Source organism: Orycteropus afer, unplaced genomic scaffold (genome assembly GCF_000298275.1).
Source record: "Orycteropus afer afer isolate SDZICR_OR568_19922 unplaced genomic scaffold, OryAfe1.0 scaffold00007, whole genome shotgun sequence".
Classification (NCBI taxonomy): Eukaryota; Metazoa; Chordata; class Mammalia; order Tubulidentata; family Orycteropodidae; genus Orycteropus; species Orycteropus afer.
In genome coordinates, this window is record NW_006921594.1 from 17,487,776 (window position 1) to 17,500,104 (window position 12,329).

The 12,329-nt window shown below is 40.2% G+C and overlaps 1 protein-coding gene across 1 annotated transcript in view; it reads left to right on the top strand.

Moving 5' to 3' along the window:
* The first annotated feature begins 1,239 nt into the window (after nt 1–1,239).
* Nucleotides 1,240–12,329, top strand: part of DNAJC2 (DnaJ heat shock protein family (Hsp40) member C2) — a 33,918-nt gene continuing 22,828 nt past the window's right edge. The window contains exons 1-3 of the mRNA XM_007944599.2: nt 1,240–1,303; nt 3,154–3,344; nt 8,668–8,743. Of these exons, the coding sequence (XP_007942790.1) occupies nt 1,240–1,303; nt 3,154–3,344; nt 8,668–8,743 (331 nt within the window). The remainder of the gene's footprint in view (nt 1,304–3,153; nt 3,345–8,667; nt 8,744–12,329) is intronic.

The window sequence follows — 12,329 nt, forward strand, 5'->3', positions numbered from 1 at the left end:
ATGGACAAGATGAGGCTTGGGAAGATATGAACAGTTTTTGAAATACCAATTTCAAAATGCAATTTTCCCATGCAGCAGATAATACAAACCAATTCAAGTAAACAGCGAAAATATAATTACTAGAGAATACTTAGTTAAATTCAGATGCTCTTTGCCAAAGAGTGGCACATCAAGTCTTTTATTTCGCCAACCAATTGCAGAAACTGTATTGAGGGCGAATCTTCAGCCACATTTCTGTTGCTGGTTCTTGCAGTCTTAGAAGAAAGTAGATAGAGTACGTACGATTTTATTACACATTAAACAGTAAAGTCCTGGAGTCCTATAATTGGGAATAATTTGAAAAAAAAACTTTATTCCATTACAGTAATGTTAAAAATTTGGCTGGCCCTGGATTAGAATCTACCAATAGAGAGGGCTTTTTTCTACAAATATGAGGATTAAATGAGATAATAAACTAATAGCACAACAAACGCTAGTTACTACTACTATTTAGGTAAACACAAATGCATCACGGGTGTATAAGTAATATATATATTTAAGTATAATATGAACTCATATATATAATTTTCTGTGGATGCACATACCATAATAAAACTAAAAACCAAACTCTCAAAATCGAGTTAATTCCTATTCATAGCGACTCCCGTTGGGTTCCAAGGGGGTAAATCTTTAAGGAAGTAGATTGCTCCATCTTTCTTCCGCGGAGCGGCTGGTGGGTTTGAACCTCTAATCTTCTGGTTAGTTAGCAGTCAAATGCCTTTGAGCTGCCACCATCTGTGACAGTCACTGTCAACTCGTTCACAAACATGTTTTTCGTGCTTGAATTATGCAAGTAGAGCTACTAGAAAAATCAGTGGTTATATTCAGACATGGAATATGGAAGCCTGTGTTTCAGAAAGTTATTTTCTATGTATTGCATTTGAGAGAAAAAAATAATTGTTTTATACGGGAATTGAGGAGTCTAGGAACCGTTCTTTCGCTAGTCTCGGTCCCCAGCCAGCTCTGAGTCAGTGAAGGAATGAAGCAGCCGCACACGCTGGCGGGAGGGACAGGATTTTCAACTGCACCACGTAGGCTCCATCCCGGAAGTGGTTATTGAACGTCTCCATGCGCCGGTTCCTGGGCGTCGTAGAGCCAAGGCGCGAGGCTCGGACTGGAAGGTAGAGCCGGAGGGAAAGCTAAGCACCCTCTGCCCGGGTCGCGAACTGCTGCGCCCGTGGGGTTGGCCCCGGCGCCATCATGCTGCTCCTGCCGAGCGCTGCGGACGGCCAGGGCACCACCATCACCCACGCTCTGACCTCTGGTACGTACCCACCCACCTCCACTCTGTCCCGCCGCAGCCACCCCTGTTTTAGTCCCTTTGCTGACGATCCCGAGATCTCTTGGCCCTTGTCCCTGGCGAGTCGCTCCAGTACTTGTGGGGCCGGGACGAGCGCTCTTTTGCTCCCGCTATACAGTAATCCTCCGCCAGATTAGAAGGAAGGAGGGTGGGGGGCGTCTTCTGCCCCACGGGTTTGTTCCTTATTTCCCACCTGCTGACTCATGGATCGGACTGATTAGCTCAGGATCGAAACCCCAGGATACCATAAAATGTTCCCATAAGTATCTCCTTGTCTACGACGAAGAGGTTGCCCGTCCGCGAGCACCCCACGTGCCTGGGGTCGTGTGAAGCCTTGCTAGCGTTGTATTAAACACTTTTTTCCTCTTTACCTTTGCTCCTGCTTTGCTTTTTAAAAGTCAGAACTCAGACACCGCTCCTCATATTCAGTGTTAAAAACCCTTGCCAGTGCCGCTTGTAAGATTCGTGTACAACAGACTTGTAAACGCAGTCACTACAAGTGAGATTGTCCTGCTGCTGTAGATTCCCTAATTTATAGTCAAGGACGGTCGTGGATATTGTAAATTTGAGAGTCTCCAGTTTCAATGATACGCATTAATTCCCATAGACATTTACATAGACGCTTGTAGAATGTGATTCTGAACATACCTCATGGCACATGTTGCATTTGCGCTTACTGAAGTCTCTAATCGTGTTGACAAGAGAAAAAGGCTTGAATGGCAGTGTTCTTAAAAGCCACTCCCACACTAAACAGGTAGTACTTCACAGTTATAGTGTTTAAATCCTCTCCTGTGTAGGATGAAGGACCCTTAATTTCCCAAACTAATTAAAACATGAAAAGTCAGTTGTTTTTGGAAAATTGTGACTATCAGGAAGGAAAACTTACACCTGAGTTACTTATTACTGAACTGATGACTGGAATGATTACTTATTACTAGAAAACATCTTTGCTTTCTTGTGAAATGTGAAATTAAAATTAAGACGTTCACTTTTTTCCTGCCCCAAAAGTAATATAAATTACCTTTTTCAAATTGGCAATATATGGATGTACAGTGGTTTACCCCTACTTCCCAGGAATGATGAGACTGCCTCGTTTTTATAAAACACCTTATGATTTTAAGTTCTTTCATGGTTTCCCATTCCATCTTCCTAGGAAGCCTATGAGATAGGTATTATTATTCCCATTTTACAGTTGAAGTCATGCTGACTCATTTTAGGACACATAGCCACTAATTGTGTGAGTTGGACTAAAACCCAGAGCTTCTGGTTTCATACCCAAAAACTTGCATTAAATCCCCCCTCAGCTGCTTGGGAAATTATCTTTCAGAACAAATCATTGCTAGTACATTCTTAAAATTTTAAGAGCTGTCTGAATTCAAGTTTTAATAATTACCTAAGATATTTTGAGTTGCTTTTAGAAAGTTTGTTTTTGAAGAGACTAGCTTGTGGTGACAGTTTATCAGTATTTATTGCTTTATTTCAGTTATTGCTCTTATAGTAAAACAATTTGCAACATTTCTCCCTGTTCCTCAACTTCCTTTCATATCCCTAGAAAACTCTATTTATTGTTGACATTGCAGAATGTTTTACTGTGTCAGATAACTGGAAGAAGATGGATGAATACTAGGAAATGATTATTTATTGCTGATCTTTATGTTAACTGGATTATTGTGTTTATTTTCTTAGTTGATGCTTTTAAAATATATTCTGATGGTTCCACTGTTTCATCTTATTTCCTGAGAAGACTTGTTGCCTTGAAACAGACTTATTCCATGCATTACATTGAAGCCTCTTCTTAACACTTTCAATCACAGCCTCTACACTATGTCAAGTCGAACCTGTGGGAAGATGGTTTGAAGCTTTTGTTAAGAGGAGAAACAGAAATGCTTCTGCCTCTTTTCAGGAACTGGAGGATAAGAAAGAGTTATCAGAGGAATCAGAAGATGAAGAATTGCAGTTAGAAGAGTTTCCCATGCTGAAAACACTTGATCCCAAAGACTGGAAGGTATTTAATGTCTGAATGTTTTGTTCAGTCAGACGTTTTGTTAGACATAGGCAATTTTCCCATGAATTTTCTGTTAATAAACTATTTTAAGGTGGTTCAGCAGTGATTACCTGTTTCTTGCCAAGTCATGAGTAGAGAGGTTCAGGAAGATTTTACAGAAAAAAGTCATGTTAGAGCTGGTCTTCAAAGGGTGGGTGGCAGTGTCTGAGGCAGAGAAGGAAGAAAGGGCCTCTGGGCAGAAGGACTAGATTAGCAAAGACCCAAAGAGTGAAGGGTGTGTACTGCCTCTTCAGGGATTAATGAAGAGGAACATGACCAACGCACTGCCGTTGAGTCAGCCCCGACTCACAGCGACCCCTTCTTGGCTTTCCGAGGTGGTATCTCTACAGAAGTAGATTGCCCAACCTTCCTTCCAAGGAGTGGCTGGTGGGTTTGAACTGTCAGCCTTCTGATTAGCAGTTAAGTGCCTTAGGCACTATGCCACCAGAGCTCCTTAATAAAGAGTAGTGTAAGTTAATATGAGGATGGTGGTGAGAAATTAGGCCTGAAATGAACTCGGGACCAAATTGTAGTGTCCTTTTTGTGCCACACTAAGGAAGGAATTCAGACTTTTGTCCCCAGGGCAGTAGGAAATCACATGTTTCTAAGCTCTTTTTAGACAAATGGTTCTCTTGGCAGTACAGAAAATTGCTTGAAGGGGGGGGGGGGACTGGTGGCAGGTGAAGTTCACTGCTATAGGGCTAGTGTGGTAATCCAAGTGGTGGATGTAAGACTTGAACCAAAGGTACGCTGGGTTCTGAGAAAGAGGACAGATTGGTTTGGGTTCTTTTTTGGGGGGGGTAGTGGTGATGGTGGTGTTAGAATTGATATTCCTTGCTGATCTTGGCCGTGTATTATGAGAGGAGGAGGTGTTCAGAAGGCCTTTAAGCATTCTGGCTTGAATGACCTGCTAGATTGTAATGTCAGTAATCAACACTAGGATTCAAGAAAAGGAAGTTTGTGCAGGGTGTTAATTGTTTTCAACCTTAATTATGTTAAAATTGAGGTGTTTGTGACCTACTGATGAGATTGTCTAGTAGATGATTAGAAATTGATTCATAACTCTGAAAAGAGGTTACAGTCAGATATTTGGAAGTCATTGGCTCAAAGGTGGTAGTTGAGGCTCTGGGGAATTGAATGACATTAGTAAGGTAGAAGAATATAGACAATAGTGCCTAAGGCATTTAACTGTTAACCAGAAGGCTGGCAGTTCAAACCTACCAGCCACTCCTCAGAAGGAAGATTGGGCAGTCTACTTCTGTAGTGATAATACCTCAGAAACCCAAGGAGAGGGGTTGCTGTGAGTCAGGACCAACTCCAGGGCAGTGAGTTTGGTTTTGTTAATATTATATACTTAAAGGAGCCCTGGTGACACAGTAATTAAGCGCTTGGCAACAGTCTGAACCCACCAGCAGCTTTTGGGACAAAGATGTGGCTTTCTGCCTCCGTGAAGAGTACAGCCTTGGAAACTCTGTGGGGCAATTCTACTTTGTCTTATCAGTTCACTCGGAGTCAGAATCAAATTTACAACAGTGGATTAATATAATTACTTGTTTGTGTGCTGTGGAGTTAGAAAGCCTGAATTCATATGTGGTTCTAGCATTTAATGCACTGGGACCTTGGAAAAATTATTCCACTTCTTTGTACCTCATTCCCATTTTTGGTAAAAATGGAGATTGCTTACATCGTCATTTCAGAGGATTATAGTGAGGATTGATGAAATGATGCACTTAGCCTAGAGCTGTCATTGTTGTTAGGTGCTGTCAAGTTTCTAGTGCTGGGACCCTGATAAATGCTAAACAGATGGTCTAATCTCATAAATTGTTTGAGGATTAAATGTTTAAATTCTTTGTATATAAAAGAAAAGTAAATAAACACTCAGGAAGTGTTAGCTGATCCTCCTATTCCTGTCATCATGATCAGTTTTGAAAAAGAAGGGCTGAACCTTAAGGAGCACAGATATTTAAGATGTGGACAGAGGAGGAGAAATGCAAAGAATACCAGGGAAAAGGGTGGAAGGAGTAGGAACAAAATGAGGGAAAAGACTTGTTAATCCAACAAGTCTGACACTATACTTTTCCAGAAACAAAGGAAGTAAGAAGAGTTAAGGAGAAGATACTTACAAGTGTCACTGCTTCAGAGGCAAGTCAATAAGATAAGATGAAGAATGATAGGCTGGATTTGACAAATCCGTGAGTAAGTGTATGTGACCTCATTGAAAGCAGTTCCAGTAAAATGGTTGGGATGGGAAAGGATTTCAGTGGGCTGAGAAGTGCTGAAGTCCAGACCTAGGTATAAAACACTCCCAAGTCTGCATTTAAAGAACTAACAGGTCTGTCCTGGAGGAAGTGCGGCCAAAGTGCTCCTTGGAAGCGAGAATAGCCAGACTTGGTCTCACCTACTTTGGTCATGTTGTCCGAAGGGACCATTCCCTGGAGAAGGATGTCATTCTTGGTAAGGTGGAGGGTCGACAAAAGAGGGGACGCCTTCAACGGCTGGACTGACACGGCTGCGACAATGGGCTCAAATTCAGCAAGGATCATGGAGCTGGCGCGGGATGGGGCGGTGTTTCGTTCTGCTGTGCATGGGGTCGCTGAGTCAGAAACAACTTGACAGCACCTAACAACAGCAACAAGAGTGAGCAGTAACCTGAGGGAAAAGCAATATCAAGAGAAGATGGATTGGGGGGATGCTGAGTGTCTTGTAGATTAGAAGAATGGAGGGTATAAGAGAAAGAGTGGAGTAAGGTCTTTGAAACAGAAAAGAGGAGATGAGATCAGAACAAGGTGGTGGCTTGCGTTCATTTAGCTAATCATTTCATTCAACAAATATGGATTGAGCACCCGCTATATGTTACATACTGTTCTGAGGATACTGTGCTTGGCAACATCACTGCCCCCATATAACTTACATTCCATTGAGGAAACAACCATAAGCAAGAATGTGACTAGAGTGTCCAGGTGACTACTTTGATAGAAAGCCTGTGGAGTTGGCATGTAAAGTAAAACCTTATTGACAGGCAAACGGCATTCCACTCTGAGCTTGTCTAGAGGCCGTAAGGCAGAGAGAAGCTAGGAATGCTGGGAACTGAAAGAAGGCGAGTGTGGCTAGAGCATAGCGAGGGAGGGAGGGGCACAGAAGTGAGGAGGAAGAGTCGGTGCAAACCCAGTGGAGCGTTTTAAGCTCTGACAATTTTCAAGGGCTTTGAAGGGAATAAAAAAAGCAGCTGAGGTGGAGGAGAAGGGTGTCTGTTATATAAGGTGATGACATTTAAGCTGAGACCTGAACGATAAGATGGCTGCCTCACGAAGAGTGGAGGAGAATGGACTCAGCAAGGAAAGCAGCAAATGAGATCCTGAGGTAGTAAAGAGCTTGGTGTGTTCAGTGAACTGAGAAAAATGGTTGTATCTGGAAATGGGTAACCAGGGGAGAGAATGACAGGCCGTGAGGTTAGAGGGATGGAGGTGCTGGTTCGTGTGCGTCAACACTAGTGTTAATTTAGGAGTCATCAGATACACGAAGTGCTGTATTATGGCCCTTGGATTGGTTGAGATCACATAGGACCAGCATTTACAGGCAGAGGGAAAAAAACCCGGGACTGAGTTTTGCACGTCATCAAGAAGCCAGTGTAGGTGGCTGAAGAGACGGCTGGGAGATGGGAGGAAAACAAGGAGAGACTAGATTTACAAGGACTCTTAAGGGGAGATAATATTTCAAGGAAGGAGTCAGCTGTGCTGCAGCTGAGAGTTGGAGTCGAGAGATGGCAGATACATGATCTTGGATTTGGCTCTTGGAAATTGATACTGAAGAGAGCAGTTTCATGGCACCTGAGGTGGGGTGGGCAGAGCCGAGCCAAAAGGGGTGGGCTGAAAATTAATGTGAGAGGGGCTAAGAAAGTTGTGTGGCTGCTTCTTTAAGATGTTTAACTCTGACAGGGAGCAGAGAAATGGGGCAGTAACTGGACAAGGATCATGGGAGGGTATTAAAGATGAGAGATAACCAAGCATATTTGCATACTGGTGAGAATAATAGAGCGTAACTGAAAGATGGTATTCTTTCAGAGGCCTAGCGAGGATGGAATTCCTGAACAAGGGTAGAGTGATTTGTCTTAATAGGAAGGATACTTTTCTTAATTGTGAACTAAGGGAAAAGGAAAAGTGGTAAGGTGGTAGAAAGATGCTGGAAGTTGAGAAAGCTAATTTTATTTATTTTTTTCAGTAAAGTACATTTTAACTTTGACATCTGTCAAAGAAGGTGGAAAGGGTGTGTGGGGTTTGAGGAAACCTAGTGCCATCGAGTTGATTCTGACTCCTAGTGACCCTATAGGACAGAGTAGAACTGCCCCACAGGGTTTCCAAGGCTGTAAATCTTTACAGAAGCAGACTGCCTCATCTTTCTCCTGTGGAGTGGCTGGTGGATTTGAACTGCTGACCTTTTGGTTAGTAGCTGAGTGCCTTAACCACTGCACTACCGAAGCTCCTTTATAGTCTTCTTGGAGAGTGGAAAAGTGAACTGACCAGAACAAGGTGTGGTTTCCAGGCAGAATAAAGGGGCTCATTCATTTGAAGTTTGCAGTTGTGTCTTCAAAGTGAAACCAGTCAGTCCTATTGTGATTCATCTCCCCCATGTCTTATGCCCTCAATTCTTCTTCCTACTTGATGGCGCCCACTCGGTGGCTGACGTTATTCTTCAAGATTAGCTACACACTCATCCTTGGAGTTCTCTAAGGAGTCTTCACTCCAGTAGCTGCCTCAGCTTCTAAATTCAGTACAATGTTAACCAAAGCAGGAATGAATGCAGGTACTTCCTATCCAGAGAGGCCTTATTCCCGGTTTCTCAAAATTTCCACCCACCCTTCCTTGTTTACTATACGTCTCCTAGTCCTATCATATCACTGTCCACAGGCCCAGCCTTCTGGAGTTTCTATAATGTTGCCCTCAGTTGTAGAATCTTTCTGGCTGTTATTTAAGGACAGTCATAGAACGTTAATAGGTGTTAAGGAAAAAAGAGGGGCTTCTGTGCTCAAGTTCATTTGAAAAATGCTGGGTTTTATAGATTTCTTTTTGTTTGTTTTTAATTACAAGACTTCACAGAGCCTTTATTAAACTTACATGCATGTGAATCATCAAGGGAGCTTTACAGTAGTCAACATTTCCCAAACTTGTTCAATGGACACCTATTACGGGAGTTTTACTTTATGAAACACTGTTTTAGGATACAAAAACACAAGGGGTAGGATCTGGTTTTCTATTTCAGACTTGACTCCTCTTTGTGTCTTTGTCAGAACCAGGATCATTATGCAGTTCTTGGACTTGGCCATGTAAGATACAAAGCTACGCAGAGACAGATCAAAGCAGCTCGTAAGTACTTTGTTTTTCTGATAATCAAATACCTGGCGTCAGAAATGCTGTCTTTTCTGAATGGTGTGTAAGATCATAATCTGTAGCCATAACTCTGGATTTAACAGCACTTGTTGTATTGTCATAACAATGTATGACCATAGTCTTTACCTTCAGAGCCAGAAAAATTAATTATCAGTCCCATGTGTGGACTTTCTGATAAGGGGTAAGAAATCAGGTTACCCTGATCTACCCAAGAGATAATTACCGGGTGCTTGATTGTCATTTTCATTGACATAATTCCTTACCCACACATCCAGTTCACCTGATTAGCAAACTTTAATGAAAGGGGTCCGGTGATTAGTTTTCTGTCTTTTATCTTAAAAATGATCTGCCCACCATCAGTAACATAGATATTGAAGTCAGAGGACGTAAGATTATGGCCATATGCAAATGTAGTAGGGAGTCAAGACAGCCAAGAAAAGAAAGTATTATACTTGGAGGAAGAAGATGGCTGAATGAGAAGTCTCCTTGTTGAGAACCACTGATACAGACTCAGTACAGTAAATGAACTTAAATTCTTCCCTTAATGTCTACATTTAGTAAAATCAGAGAAGGTATTTTATTTAATAAGAAGTAATTTAGCCAATTATTTAGAACTATGATTGAATTTCTTAAAAAATTGATGTGATTTTTAGACTGACCATATGCTAATGCACATGCATAGTCATTACAATATGTAGAAATACGAGCCACATTCATTGACCATGGAAAGTATTTGCAAAACCATGTTACATGGTATCGTAGCACAACCAAGTATATCTTGATACATACAAATTTGTGAAAGAATCAGTAGTGACTTAGAAATATGAAAATATTTGGTGTTTTAAGGTAAAGAATTCAGTTTCTTTCTCTTAGGTGATAAATTGTACAGTAAATTCTAAGAAACATACATTTGCTTATATTAAATCCATTCTTTTAATTGGCATGATAGAAATTAAGTTTTGAATATTCTATAGCCAAAAGTTTTGTGATACCAGTGCAGAGATTATCAACAATAAGGGAAATTTCAACTCACTCTGTGCCACCCTTACTGAATATTCTGTCAATCATTATTCAGAAGGAAATGGTTGCTCTCTTATCTGTGTCACTATAAAGCATACAGTTGTTATTTAACTGCTTCTGAAAGGCTAGTCCAAATCTAAAAATACAAAGTTAGTTTATAGTCTATAATTTTTAACACAAACAAACCTAATAAAGATATATGTCTGATAGTATTTGAGAATCTTCTAGTTCTTGCATACAATTACAGACACACACATAAAATTTAGTTTTCTTTAATATATATTGAATTGTTAGAATGAAAATTAAAACACAACACAACCACTGCCGTGGATGGAGTCAGATCCGACTCATCGTGACCCCTCCTTGGGTTTCCAAGGCAGTATCACTATGGAAGTAGATTGCCCAACCTTCCTTCCAAGGAGTGGCTGGTGGGTTTGAACCACCAGCCTTATGGTTAGCAGTGAAATGCCTTAGGCACTACGCCACCAGAGCTACCATAATGAAAATTAGGAGGTCAGTTATTGTTGAATAAAGTAAGTTTTCTTTTTTCCCTTATCTGCATTATCTGAAAAGAATAAATTACAAGAAAAGTTGGACGATGGGTTAAGGTAGGGTACTTGAGTACTAAAGGTGGTATTTAAATTGCCAGTATAATTTTGTTCTTGAAGTAAAAGTTGCCCCACTTGCAAATGATAGATGTAGATTTGATAATCTTTGCATAGAAATAAAGTCAGGTAATTTGAATTTTCTATATTATAATTTTAGATTTAAATATTTCTGATGTTTTAAGCTGCAAATTCATATCAAGCTTTTTAAAAATTAAAAATCATATTTAGAGCCTTTTTATAACAATAGCAATTTGAATATGAAATAAAAGCCTCTATGCTAAAGTCCTCTCAAAATACCCCAATAATTTGGAGGTAGAGGGAAAGAAAATATAAAATGTCAATAAACAAAATAGCTGATCCCACATTACCCTTGTTTCTCTTTCAAACTGACAGTATTCTCTGAATCCTTTACCTTATTTTTAAAATTGGGTAACATACCCATCAATGTCAAGTATAGCACAATCTCAGAATCCTGTAATATGCATGGATGATTGGAAATGATCAGGGAGAAAAATCAACATGGAGAAAAAGAGTACGGCATAAAACAAAACGATCTGGCAAAAGACTAGAGACATCTCTCTCGGATTTAATTTATCATAAAATTCAAAAGAAAACTACTGCATGTTCTTATGAGATACAAAGACACTGCATTGGGGGTGGAGTAGGCATTGCAGAAAGGCATCTGTTCAGATGTAAGTAGAGATTGCCTGGAAACTAAAAACATGAGAGTGGCATTTAAAATTACATAGGCTGACTTAGAATTAGAAAATAAAAATTGAGGAATGTTCCCAGATTGAAAGGGAAAGAATGAAGAGATGCTACATGGTCTCTAAGAAGTCTAAACAAATGTACCTGAGACAGTAATTGCAAATAAAGAGGATAATTTTCCTGATTTATAAAAAGATTTTTGTCTTGAGATAAATTACGTTGACTAATCAACACACACTAAAGAGTTCCAAGGAGAGCATTGAGAGTGAAGACGTGCTGGACAGAATCCATTTTGCTGGGAAGGGTGAAAGAGCCTAGAAGAGAAACAGAGCTCTCACCAGCTGCCCTGGTCTGGCTACTCAGTGTCTGTCCTGTGGGTTACAGGGTTGTGCCAACAGTGATGTGATCATCATGCCTCCAGTCCATATGGTCTGATTTGGTTATTGTTCCTGGCTCTGTAACCTCCAAACCTTATCATCTGGCTCTCACAGAGATCCTGTGAAGCACCTAATTGCCATTAATAAATTCCTTTTCTGCGTAAACCAGCAGAAAATGCCTCTTCTTGAGTGTTGGTGGAGAAACTGATCAACCTTATCTATAAGAAAAGCCTCTAACCTAAAAAGATCAAAAATATATTTGCCACAGTTTGTGGTCCTGTGTTGTGTATGTGGAAATGACTCAGCTTAATAAGTCCATGAAAAGATTTGTACAAGAATGTTCATAGCATCTTATTCAAAAGCTGGAAACCACCCAGGTGTCCAGTAACAGCATAAATGAGCAAACTCCTTTATATTGGCACAGTGGAATACTACTCAGCAATAAAAAAACAGAACAAGTTATTGATAGACACAGGAATGTTAATGAATCTTAGAACATTCTGTTGAGCTAAAGATGCTCATTTATATGAAGTTCACGAACTTGCAAAACTAATCTATGGCAACAGAAGTCAAAAAGATTATCCCAGGTGATGATGGGTGAGTTATTAGAAAAAGATACAAGAGAACTCAATGGATAACAGAAGTGGTTTATATCTTCTTTTGGTTGGTAGTTACATGACTCTATGCAATTGTCAGAGTTCATGGAACATAATACTTAAAATCTGAGGAGTTTATTCTATGCAAATTTTACCTTAATAAAATAGATACATTAAACAACCAAAAAAGTAAGTCGGTTGGGAAATTAAATATATTCTTTTGAGCCTAAAAAGGAAAAAAAAATGGTATTAA